The sequence below is a fragment of the Candoia aspera genome, chromosome 5 (genome assembly GCF_035149785.1).
Source record: "Candoia aspera isolate rCanAsp1 chromosome 5, rCanAsp1.hap2, whole genome shotgun sequence".
Classification (NCBI taxonomy): Eukaryota; Metazoa; Chordata; class Lepidosauria; order Squamata; family Boidae; genus Candoia; species Candoia aspera.
This window is the reverse complement of record NC_086157.1, coordinates 95,659,808-95,672,835: the sequence shown is the minus strand read 5'-3', so window position 1 is coordinate 95,672,835 and position 13,028 is coordinate 95,659,808. Positions and strand designations below refer to the sequence as shown.

The following is a 13,028-nucleotide window of genomic DNA, read 5'->3' as shown; positions in this document are numbered from 1 at the left end:
TGATCTGGTTGTTTCCTTTGGAATGCATTTGGCTCTGTTTTTTAGCCATTTTCTTAATTGGAGATGGAAGAATAGGAACCTGATAATGCAAGAAGGAAGTGGTTGAGGTCGAAAAAGCTGGAGAATACTTAGATGGGAAGTCTGGAGAATGAATAGCTGTAAGATTTATAGTGAAATTTAGTTGGGAGTTAAAAATACATGGAAGTGGAAGATGCCTAAATGAGAAGAAATTGATTGTGTTTGATAGCAGCAGTGCAAAACAGAGAACTAGCAATATCTGAGAGAAGAGATCTAGAAATGGTGGCTGGAATTCCTTCTGAACTCAGAATGATGAGAAAGGCGATTGTGGGAAGTGCAGTGTTAATGAATAGTGGTAGTAAAGAGGGACAAAGTTTGTCAGGAAGAGACAGGAGGAAATACGAGAGAACTGGAATTAACAGTTCATGGCAAGAACTGGAAACGGGCCCGTAATATTCAGAAACTTTCTGCACTGACAGCACAGGAGTGACAGCACAAGAGTAACAGAAAGAGGTAGCAGCAAGAAGGAAGTGGCTTGGTGACTGCCATCATTGTAAGGGCTCAACAAGCTGGAACTTGTTATACTGGGAGAGTTGTGGCTATCATCATATATGGGAAAAACAAGATCAGTTCCAGGAAATGTGAGGCTACTTCTGGGATCGTTTGCCTACAGGTGGTTCAAACAAGTGGGCTGGAAAACCAGTTCTGGAAAGTGGGGGAAGAAGGAGTCTTGAGACTTGATGAGCACTCCCTTCCCCAAGAATGAGAATCAGGAAGGCTGAGGAACCTTAGCCCACTGTGACAAAAGCAAACCACTGCAGAGGGAGGCAGCAGCCAGAGTGGGGGAGTTGCCCCCACTCCCAGGAGACATTGAAAAGGTAGGATGAAAGGAGACCTAGTGAATGGAGAGCTTGGAGGAGGTGGTTAGAAAGCTTTCCCTGACCCACTCTGCAGAGTAGCCATTATGCTAGACTGCACAATGACTACTTAGGGTTAAGTAGACTGCTACTAGGAAGGATGTTTAGAATGAAAAGTTGGGGAGGCCTTACATGGGGGAGAGCTAGAGGGATTGATGGGGGGTTGGAGAGTGGCAATACTGAAGTAATGATGAACAGAAGACAGGTTGGGTGGTGGTGGGCAGACTGTTACAAGAGGAAATGGGAAATGTGCTGATCTTCTCTTCTGGCCCCAGTCTTAGCCCAAGATGTTGGATGCTGTTTTGCTCCAGATCTTGGACTCTTCCATGATTTAATGGTGGAGAAAAGTGACTTGCCATGGATCACTGAGATCTGTTTTGGTTCTTTTATCCATGATCTGCCTGGGTAAATTTTGGATAGTGCACCAGTCTCAACATCAAAGGTAGGGAGAAAGGGAGGCAATAATATTCTGTAAGAATTTAATGGTGATCAGGTGTGCTTTTCCACAGATCGCTGGATGTGAAATGCTGGATGTGAAACTGGGTGCTAGGGACAATCTGGAAATATGGCTAATGTACAGTCTCTGCTTTCGCCCAACAGGTTTCCTTCCTGAGTTGCTTGACTCCATCACCAGGCCAGTGGTAGAGGCCCCCAGGTTTTATGTGCTAGAGATTTTCAATCTGCATGCCCTGGAAGCAAGATCTGTGGTGGTGCAAAGGTTCACAACCACCATGACAACCATAGGCTTATCTAAAATCATCATGGCCCCAAAAGACACTGGAACTACATATTAGATCTGGTTTTCATCTTAGAAAGTTGAGCATGATCTGAAGGTGGAGGACATTTGCATCAATGCTTTGTCACTGTCAGATCACTTTCTGATCATCTTAAGTTTGAGGCCACTACTGACCTCTGTAGGGCAAATGGATCCATTAAGACTATCTGCACAAGACAACTTAGGGATCCAACTGGTTTCCGGCAAATGCTTGATGAAATGCTGGGTAGCTCTGTTGGCCACCTAGTTGATCTCTGGAATAAAGTCAGCAAACACATTTGACAAGATTGCTCAGTGGTGGGACATGGATGGGAGAAGTACACCCCTCCTGGTCCTGTTTAGGTCTTTCAGCAACATTTAATACTATAAATCATGCTACATTTTGGACCGTCTACAAGGACTCGGATTAGGATGCTATGACAGCAAGTTGCCACATAGCCACAAGTCTGATACTAGATCAGTCCTTTACTAAATCAAGGGAGAGTAGAAACTGTCCTTCCATCTAAAAAAGAGTGGGTTCTTGTCCACTCTGCTGTGTGAGGCAGGAGAAAGGCACACAAGACTTTGAAACTTGATTTCACTATAAATAGGGCTTGCATTTGAATCACAACTGGAACTCTTTATAATGGCTTCCTTATTTATTCTACAAAAAAATGTACTTATCAGAAGTTCTTGTATCCTTTAGTGCCTATTTATTAATCAGGCCCTTTGCCACTCCAATCAATATGAAGTCTAATCAGCTCACATACTTTATTTTGTAAATAAGGTGTAAAAATATGTAAATAATACTAACAATACAATATTACAGTACAACTACCATGTCAGAGATCAATAAAGTAACTCAATCTCAACCAACCCCCAAATGATAAAAGAAACAGTTCACAATATTTCTGCCCTAAGTCTCACTGATAAAGCTACATTTTAATGGTGTTTCTAAAACCCAGCAGGGTAGGAACCATACAGATCTCAGAGGGGCTGCTATTCCCAAGAAGTGGGGTAACATTTAAAAAGGCTTGCTTCCTTTTCATCTGTTTCTAGTTCAGCTTGTCAGGAGAAGCCTGAAAGGGCATGGTTCTGCCCCTTCCTGAGACAATAGTCTCACTGAGGTTGGGGGGAAGAGAGCAAGATTTGGAGTGCTTTAATGCTGGGTGCCCCACATGCCCAGTCCTCTCTTGTATTCTTTTTTGCATTTATATGAAGTCACCCACTGGTCTGGGGTGAGGTATCATTAGTATGATGATGACACCCTGTTCTAAATCTCCACCCCAGGCCAAGCAGGAGATGCAATGGAAATCTTGCCCAGTGTGTGGATTAGGGGACTGGAAAGGGTATTCCATACTCCTTAAAGGGCTGCACTTCCTTTGAAAGAGACATAATTTGAAAGAGAGATAAAGAGTGCGTAATTTGAGAGCAGCAGGTGAAAGCCATGGTCAGGCAAGCCCTTGGCCAGCTTTGGCTGGTCTACCAGTTATGACCTTTCCCAAACCAGAAGGCATTGAGGACAGTGACTCACCCTTGTCATCTCCCAGATAGACTACAGCAATTTGTTCTATATGGGGCTGCCCTTAAAGATGACCCAAAATTACAATTAGTGCAGAATGCAACTGCCCACCTGCTGACCAGTGGAAACCTGGTCAGAGTAACATGAGGCCCAATTCAAAATAGTGGTTATTACCTATAGAGCCCCTTATGGCTTGGGTCCTCGTTATCTTCAGGACTGCCTACTCCAGGCAGAATGTGCTTGCCCAATACAAGTTTGCCAGAAAGGAGTGCTTTGGATTCCCACCTCAAGTTGGGAGTCAGGGTCCTGGAAGACAGCCTTCCCGGTAGCCACCCAGTCACTCTGGAACTGCTTGCCTCCCAAGGACAGGATGGTCTCCACTCTATTAATGTTTAAAAATTTATTCTGCAGGGTGATTGGTAAGGAGCATTCCAACTGGGGTGGATGGCAGTATGAGGTTATACTATATAATGTTTGTTTTTAACTAGCTGGGTTATTTTTAATGATTGCACACCACCTAATCAGAGAATATGTGGCATCAAAATGACTGCATACTTAAATTTTATTTAATGAAAAGCATTATTTAATTTTTTGTAAATATAAATACCTGTTCTTCATCCAAATGGATACCACTGATCTCAAAATCAAACATGAAAAGTTCTGCCACTCGCCTAAAAGAACAAGATTCCATTGACAGAAAATAATTTCAGGTCAGATAGTAATACAAACCAAATGTTACAGACCAAATACTGAGAACTGAATTTAAAAAATGCAGGTGCAAAAATGTCTATGAAGTACATCTTATTCAGTTCAACAAAGCTTACAGAAAGGTAAGCAAGTACATACTGCAGCCCACTTGTTTCTTTATTCCCAGCATCATATGAAAGACAAAGATCTGTACAATTTGTTGTATAAGATATTTAACTACTGTATTTGATAGAAGTTCATTTAAATTTAAGACACATGCTCTTATGACTATATATTTAGAAACACATCACAGCAAGTGAATGCTGCTTGTTTTTAAGTTAGCATGCAACTTTATCAGGAACATTATATAGTTACTAGAAAAATACTGCAAATAGATGCCAGATAACTATGATAACATTTATTTGTAATTTACTGACTGACAGATGATGCTGGAAACAAGTAATCATATGCAAGTATCCAACTTTTAGACAATGGGATATGCTTCTTTATACGACCTAATTAATAGGGCAGTGAAGTGATTTGGATTCAGAAGAGAAGAGATTATTCAGAGCACACATAAGCATGCACCTTTCACCTGTCAGCTTCTCCTTAAATTAATCATTTTCCCTGTGATTGCATGGTGATCTCAGAAAAAGATGCAGATTTTTAAGAAGCTGCCAACAGGTATGACAAGCACACCCACAAACACTCTGAATCACCTTTTCCTCTTCAAACTCAGATTGCTGCATGTCATATCCTAACAACAATATTTGGTTACACCTGTAGCATAAGCCATGCCTCTAGTTAATTTTTAAACAATTAGAAAGAATCTAGATCTGACAAAAGCTAAAGGCAACCACAGTTCATAAATCAATACACATTCTTTTATCTGACCTGTGTACATGCGCACACATGCACATATATGTGTATTATTTCCTTGTCTTGCTGGCTATTTTTTTTATACTACATTGAATATAGATCTACCATCCAACTATGGTAGGAAACATGCAGACATACAGGAAAAGGAGCATGAAGACAAAATGTCAAGCCATGCCTCTAGAAAAAAAGAAAAGAAACAGAACAAAGCCAAAACTGAAACCAAAAATAATTTTTTAAGAGGTCTGGAATAATCAAGAATGCCAAATCTGATGTACAAGAGGCAGTTTCACAAAGGTTTCTTTGTAGTCAGAAGTAGAAGTATATTTTGAAAGGAGATTAAATAATGTAGTTGAAAGAAGGGACAGCTATCAAAGGAGAACTCTGGAAGTAGAGATTATCAATGCAAATAATATCACTTGCAAATATCAGATTCCATTCTTTTATAAAAAGGCTTATCAATTGAAAGTCTGGAATAAATAATGCACTCATAAATATTATAAAGTCTGAAAACAAGTTCACAATATTATGTTCCACAGCAACATGTATGCTGATCTAGTCAATATGGTATTCCATATTCACTTTGAGTATTCTAAGACAATCTTTACTGTAACAATTAAAATGTACCTTGTTTCGGGATCAAGGGAATCCATAACATCTTTATCAATTAACAATTTTCTCAGACTCTGACATAAATCTACATCTGTATTTAATCTAGAAATATAAAAAATAGATATAATTAATATTACATTCACATTTAGGGAGTACTCGTTTCTGTATTTTCTGTCATGTTTTAAAAACCTATTCAGTTTCTTTTGAGACATGGAAAAAGACATAGGCAGCAGAAAGTGGATAGCAAAAGCAATTTACATCACAAATCCCTTTTTTTTTACCATACCCCAAGGTATATAGGGGTATGGTAAAATGATAAACATGGCAACAGGAAATATAATCCTAGAGTTATTCCAATCTTGGATTTTAATGTGGAATTACCATATTTGATTCACTCACTTTTTACAGAACATCTGCATGATATTTTCATCCAATTACTGCCCTCCTGCGTTTTCTCGGTGATTTTTTCATCTTTTTTTTAGGCAGGAGACAGTATGGCTTTTGGGGGGGGGGGAGAACACAGCATACAAGAGATATAGACCACCTTAGTCTTTATTCTTTTTTTACTCCCCCCCCCCCCGCCGTCTCTGGGTTGGGTTTCAGTAAACCAGTGCACATGTAATGGTAAGGTAGAACTATGTTTTATGCAACTTAGAGGCCTGGTTCACATATGACATTAAGTCATAATGGATCATTTCACGGATCACAAAAACAAATTACATTGTGGCCAATCACTATGTGTGAACAAATCATTATGAGTTCTGATGAATCAGGCAAGTGAACTTATAGCCATTCAACTCTTTTTCAACTCTTGAACCTAGTTTCAAGAGACATATGTTAGCCCGTATAATTCATTATACAGACTTATAATTTCTCCATGGTTTTTCGTTACTTAGAAAAAAAAAGAATAATTTTTTTCCTAGTAGACTAGCCTTCACATTCATGGGAACAATAAGAATACCTTTCTATCTATTGGTGACTAAAGGTACATTCTACCTTGAGTCAACCTCAATGCTTATAGAATACATTAAAAAAAGTTGTTTTCTTAGCAACAACCATGGAAGTGCTTTGTTATTTTTTTCTCCCAGGGTATTTTTTTTAACTTCCCAGTATAACAGTATTTCCTGCTGTACTTCCACCCAAGTGTTAAGTAGGTTCGATCTTGCTTAGTGTTTTTTTAAACTCAGCCAATGTTGTTAGGTGCTATTTCTTGCTGTAGAGTTATTGATCACTACAACACTGATTAACCAGACAAGCCAGCTTTCTTGAACCTGAGCACCTTCTAATTGCACAGACTTCAGTTCCCACAGTTCTCAACTAATAGCCAGGTTGGCTGGGAATGTTGGAAGCAGAAGTTCATACATCTGGAAGATAGCTGTGGAAGGTCGAAACGAACTTTAAAATACTGAATGAAACATACTTTTCTACCATAGTACCAATGCTTCTGCAGGCTTCTTCAGCAGCATCTCTGAAAGCAAGATCAGGATGGGCTATTTTCACAAAGTCAGCCTGTTGCAGTGGAAAATATGAAAGCACAAAAAGATGAGAAAATATTGCTTTAGCATTTGCAGCAAAACAGAAAATCTTGCTAATTGCATAAATATTGCACATTATATTAAATTTTCATAAACATATATGGGTTTTCAAAGAACTACAAACTAAAATTACTCCTTCCCTTAACATTTCTGTAACATAGTTGAAGAAAAAAATCTGGAGATACATTGTACATGACAGTTGCAAGGAATGATTGTCCAAAAGATCAGGAAATGGTCTTAAATACTGTCAAGCTGCTGTTTGACAATGGATAACAGCAAATTTCAAATGTATGTGCATAGTAAAAAAAATCTGGAAAAAATTAAAGAGGGTTGTAGAGGACAATATTTATGGGCCCACCCAGTGAAAATCATGTCATGTGGAAGACTGAAACTTGGAATGTAAGAGGAATAAATAAATGGTAAAGAACATGAATGAATAAATGAATAAGATGTGTTGTGTGTGAAATTAAGAGAAAGGGGGATTACATAACAGACTGGATGAAGACAATATGATCTAATGGAGTAGAGTTTGTCATTACATGCAAAGAAGTGAAGATGTAGATTTAATTATAACTGTGTATCAGAAGATATGGACTGGTGTCATCTAGCTTGCTGTGGCTGCATATAAAAACAGGAATCCACCAGGTAGTGATAGCTGCATCTTACTTTCTAGTACACGATGATAGTGCAGAGCTAAAGATGAGTGCAATATTCTGAATGAATGCTATGAGACAAGAGGTTCCTAAAGTAGGATCATTTTTTGGTAATATCAAAGAGGGATTTTAGGGAAAAGCAAACACACAGTATGAGTCCTATATGAAAAGTATTGGGAGAGAGATTAATCTTCCAACAAAAAAGAATGGAAAGCAGACATAAGGAAAGAGGATGTGAAAGCTGCTTGAAATACAGTATCTAAAGTACACTACTAGAAAGAATTAAAAGAAGATTCTTGGTAGAATGATAGGATAAGAACAACAATGCATATAAGAGATGGATTACTAAGGATGACTGAAAATGAGGATAGAATAAAGTGATTGTATAATATGAACAGCAAGGAAAAGTTACATGCAACAAATATCATCAAAAGAGCAAGGAATGGTTAAGATTAAAAGAGGCACAAAATATGCAAAACAATTTTGCTGAAAATATAAACATTTTTAAAGAAGAATAGAATTGAAACAAATGATATGTTAGTATCCAAGAAAAAACTTATGAAAAAGTCATAAATGCTGTGAGAATGTTGAAAAAAGGTAAGCCTGCAACCATAGATGGTGTAATCAGAGGGATGTTAGTTGTTAAATGTTAGAATATAGATATGGATTGCTTATAGAATAGCAATGTGATGTGTGCATTTGTGCCTCGAGACTGGAAGAATGCCATTATTCTTACCTAGCATAAAGGGAAAAGTAGCAAGATGAATGCAAAAACTACATGGAAGTTAATTTAAGTATGCCTGGGAAGATTGTTTCTTTTCTATTGGAAGGGTAGAAAAGGTGACAATGAGCAAAATTTGACAACTGCCATGCAGCTTTAGTTAGGGGATGTGCAGAACAGATTTTTGCATTCATCCAGCAGATCATTCAGAAATGTATGAATGTGAGAAAGAAAATTACTTGTACACTGAGAAAGTCTATGGTAAAGAAAATAGGAGTTATATAAGTAAAGCTTGCATGAGAATATATGGAATGCTTAGAGAATGATTCAACACTAACAAGGAATTAAGCGAAGGATATATTATGTCCCCTTGGTAAATGCTGATAAAAAGATAGCAGTAAGTAGTGTGCTACAAAGAACTAATGTTTGATGAAAGAAATGAAAATAGCTGTGTAGAAAAGCATGATGCTGACTGCTCTACCGTATGTAAACAAGGGTTAGATATGTCAGGAGAAACATAAAAGTAAACTAAATACAGTGGGAATGGGGTACTTAAGGACTGTGTGTGGTAAATTAAGATGATCAAGAATAGATGGTGTAAGCGTTGCCTATTCTGACAGACTCAGTCTCACAAGCAGGTGCTTAAGGAAAACTGGTTTATTGAAAGAATAGTGTGCAAAATCAAAGAAAGCTGGGAATGAGCAAAAGCGCGCCAAATACAAACTAAAAACCCTCGCTTCAAACCCGATCCCGCCCTAGCTCCCACTTAGCAACCACCCCCTCCCAGGTGTTGGCAACCATCACACATCGGCCTGAGAAAGTAACCTTGAACACATGCAATAACCCAAACATACATTCCTCAGTTACAGTAAGGAGATTACAGCCTGGCACGGCTGAAAATCTCCTCCCAGCAAATGTGAGACACGGATCAGAAAATTGACATGCGAAACGTTACGATGTATTCAGTACATTGGAACGATGAACATGACAGATGGGTGCTGAACAAAACTGGACTGAAAACAGATGTGAGTGACCACTATGCAAGAAATACATTGAGGTGGTTTGATTATATAGAAAGAATGAATGAAACCTTCCTTAGTAGCATGGCTTTGTACACTAATTTATAATATAGCTATAATTCATGATGCATGTCAGAAAGTTACAGAATTCAAATTGATCTAGAAATATACTAATATCAATGAATTAACAAAACACAATTTCAGAGATATAAAAAAGTCTTACCAGATCTGCTACTCTACACAAAGCATCCGAGAGTTGATCAAAAACCATCACAATCTCCTTCCCAGGAGGTGTAATGCATGCTTTTTGTACCAGCTGTTCTGCTTCTTGCAGTGAGTTTTTTTGAGCTTCTTGAAATCCTTCTGGAGTACTAAGTTCTGGTACACCAAACAGACCCTAAACCACAGAAAATAAGATCACCAACATAAATAATTTTTAAAAATGTAAATATTCTATCCTATAATTTTAGAAATTGAATACTGTGAACCAAAATCCTAATGACAACATAATTTTGCCAGGCAAATAATCTTTACAGTAATATGAACCAAAAGGATAATTACATTAAGTGTAACTCCTTCACACATTTTCCTGAGTTCTCTCAAAACTTGGTGCCTCTCAAAGATTCTTAATTCTCTTCCTTTATCTACAAGATTACATCTGGATGCTCACTCAGAAAATTCAGTTGGCTGTTAATAATTAAACTACCTTTGGAAACTATAATTTGATTTGTATGAGTTTACTCCATATATTCCATCATATACATATGATTTATATTCCATAAACTGCCAATCACTTTGATAAGAAATATTTTTCCAAAAAACCAAAATCCCTCAATGGTCACTGATTTGTAAATATAAAGTAGTTCCATGTTTACTTAGAGTTTACTTAAATTTTATTCAACCCAATCTTCAGTGCTCATACAACATACTATAACATCACTTAACGACCACAATTGGGACTGGCAACTTCATTGCTAAGTGATATGGTTGTTAACTGAAACATCATGCAACCATGCCTGACTTACATTATCAGGCCTGCTGCGGTCACTAAGAGTGACATCACATGACTGCGACTTACAACTTACTGCTGCTTTTCCATTGACTTTGCTTGTCGGAAGCCAGCTATGAAGCTCACAAATGGTGATCACGAGACTGGGGATGCTGTAACCATCATAAATGTACTGGCCGCAAAGCTACTTTTTCACCGCTGTCGTAAGTTTGAAGAGTTGCTAAACAGGGCAGTAGTTAACCAAGGAGTACATGTACTCTACTATGAAACTAACTACGTACTGGGGCTCCGCTCCCAGAACTCACCAGTCTAAAATGTGATGGGTTAATTTAGAGTTCAGTGTGTCATGTATCCAATCATTAAGCTCCAAGTTGATGTTGAGAACAAGAGACAGTAGACAATCAATGACAAGAGGCAGAAAGTCAGCACTAATGACTCTGAACAGTAACTAAGGGGGAAATGTTTTGTCCCACACATTCCAATGATCTGCATTAGGATCTCTGGAGGAAGTGAAGGAAATGATTAGTTTTTTTCCTCTCTTCTTCCAACAATTCTTCTTCAGGCCTGTCCTTATATTGATATATGTGTGGGGTGAGTATAATTTGCCATACACAAATATGTAGCTTTGGATCATTTTCCTCAATAAATAAATGAACAAGTATAATGTTTCTGACTCATTCATTTAATTGGGTTCTCTTTATCTAGTTTTAGGATTTGTGTGAAGAACAGATCACGTTTCCAGTCATATTTATGCAGAAATACTGAACATTCAAAAGGGTTCACAAACTGTTAAGCACTATTGCAGCAGTGGCTGCCCACTTGGATAGCGGTATTACATGAAGAGTTGTGAAAATAAAGGGTGATAGTGTATTACCATGCATTATTTCAGTTTAGCTTTCCCCAGTGCTGAGAACCTATTGTTATCGCCTGTGTCCAGGACACACAAATGGTCTTTAGCAGCCTTGAGCAGCCTGGGCACCCTCCAGATATGCGATTTTTGATTCCCAGAATCCTCTAACATAGCTGATGCTGAGAATTAAAGCCTACAAATCTGAAGGGACCCAGATTGGGATTGTCTGTTTTAAAATCCAGAAAGGCAGATTCCAGTGAATCTTAGGAAGAACTTCATAAACTAAGCGCACTCCATTATCTTGGGAGATGACATGTCAGAAGCGCTTTCACTCTTCACTCATCAGCATGTTGAGCTTCCAATAGTTTAAAATGTATGCCCTAAAGAGAGCCCGATGGGTGTAGTAGCGAAGGTGCTGGCCTAGAAACCAGGAAACTGTGGGTTCTAGGTCTCCCTTAGAAATGAAAGCCAGCTGGGTAACTTTGGGCCAGTCACTCTCTCTCAGCCCAACCCACCTCAGAGGGTTTTTGTGGTGGGGAAAATAGGAGGCAGGAGCATTAGGTATATTCGCTGTCTATATATATAAAAAGGTGGAATAATAATAATAATAATAATAATAATAATAATAATAATAATAATAATAATAGAGAGCCTGTTTGGTGTAGTGGTTAAGGTACCAGTCTAGAAACCTGGGGACTGTGAGTTCTAGTCCTGTCTTAGGCATGAAGGCAGGTGGATGATCTTGGGCAAGTCACTCTCTCTCAGCCCTCAGAGGAGAAAATGGCAAACCACTTTGGAAATCTTGCCAAGAAAACTGCAAGGACTAGTCCAGGCAGTTGCTAGGAGTCAATATTGACTTGAAGGCACCAAAATAACAACAGCAATAATAAATGCCCCTTTCCAGCTCTCTGAACACAGCATCCCAACTTCCATAACAACAAATGCCTCCTTCCAGCTCTCTGAACACAGCACCAACTTCCATTACACACCTTTCCAGCTTAATACACAATATTCATTATTCAAACACAGCACCAACTCCAATAATAATAATAATAATATTATAATTAATCAATAATCATAATCATAATTAATAACCATTAATTATAATTATAATGATTAGTGATTATAATTAATAATTGTCCTCTTCAACTCAATACAGCACCCCCAACTTCCATCATCATCACCATCATCATCGACCCCTTGCAGCTCTGTGTCCCCAGCTTCCATAAACCCTCGCCATGGCTGTGGCTAAGGGTTATGGCCGCTGCAATCCAACTCATCCGAAGAAATCCGCTGACTCTCTCCCAATGAAAGAAGCAAAGAATAAGCCGAGGGTGTCCCGGCGACTCCGCGCGAACCTCACTCCAAGCCCGCCTCTCACCGTTTTCTGTCCCACCGCCAGCCGCTGCTGTTGGGCATTGAAGGCGGCGCCCACCGGGGACCAGCTGGTGCTGACCCACTTCGTGCCGCCGCCGAGCCGGCCCAGCCCCGCTTGCTTCAGGCCGCTCGCAGCGGTGAGCGCAACCCGGTGCCAGCCGGCCCACATGGTAGCCAGGGGACGGCTAGCCTCGGAGAAACGCACCGCCTCCGAAACAGCCAAGCGGTTCCGGGTTCCGGGGACGGCCCTTTACGCGACCCGGCCGTGAGGAAGCGCCTCGGTTGGACCGGCTTTTCCCCGCCCTCCGGTGGGTTTGTTCAACCTCGCGCTCCAGTTAAGGCAACGGACGGGCGCCCGCGAGGAGGCTTCGGGGCCGCTTCTGGCTGGCTGTGGCGTCTCGCGGAAGTCACTCCTCCGAGCGATGCGGCTGGACGAGCCTTGAGTAGGAATAGGAGGGCTGTAGGACACCGTTTCTTA

General features: G+C 39.5%; 1 protein-coding gene across 1 annotated transcript in view; it reads right to left on the bottom strand.

Moving 5' to 3' along the window:
* The window catches only part of MIPEP (mitochondrial intermediate peptidase), a 61,976-nt gene extending 49,192 nt beyond the window's left edge, over positions 1 to 12,784 (bottom strand). Inside the window, exons 1-5 of the mRNA XM_063305759.1 lie at positions 12,555 to 12,784; positions 9,538 to 9,711; positions 6,807 to 6,895; positions 5,402 to 5,488; positions 3,819 to 3,882 (exon numbers count right to left, since the gene is read on the bottom strand). Coding sequence (XP_063161829.1) covers positions 3,819 to 3,882; positions 5,402 to 5,488; positions 6,807 to 6,895; positions 9,538 to 9,711; positions 12,555 to 12,719 — 579 coding nt within the window. The 5' untranslated portion in view covers positions 12,720 to 12,784. The remainder of the gene's footprint in view (positions 1 to 3,818; positions 3,883 to 5,401; positions 5,489 to 6,806; positions 6,896 to 9,537; positions 9,712 to 12,554) is intronic.
* Between the last annotated feature and the right edge of the window lie 244 nt (positions 12,785 to 13,028).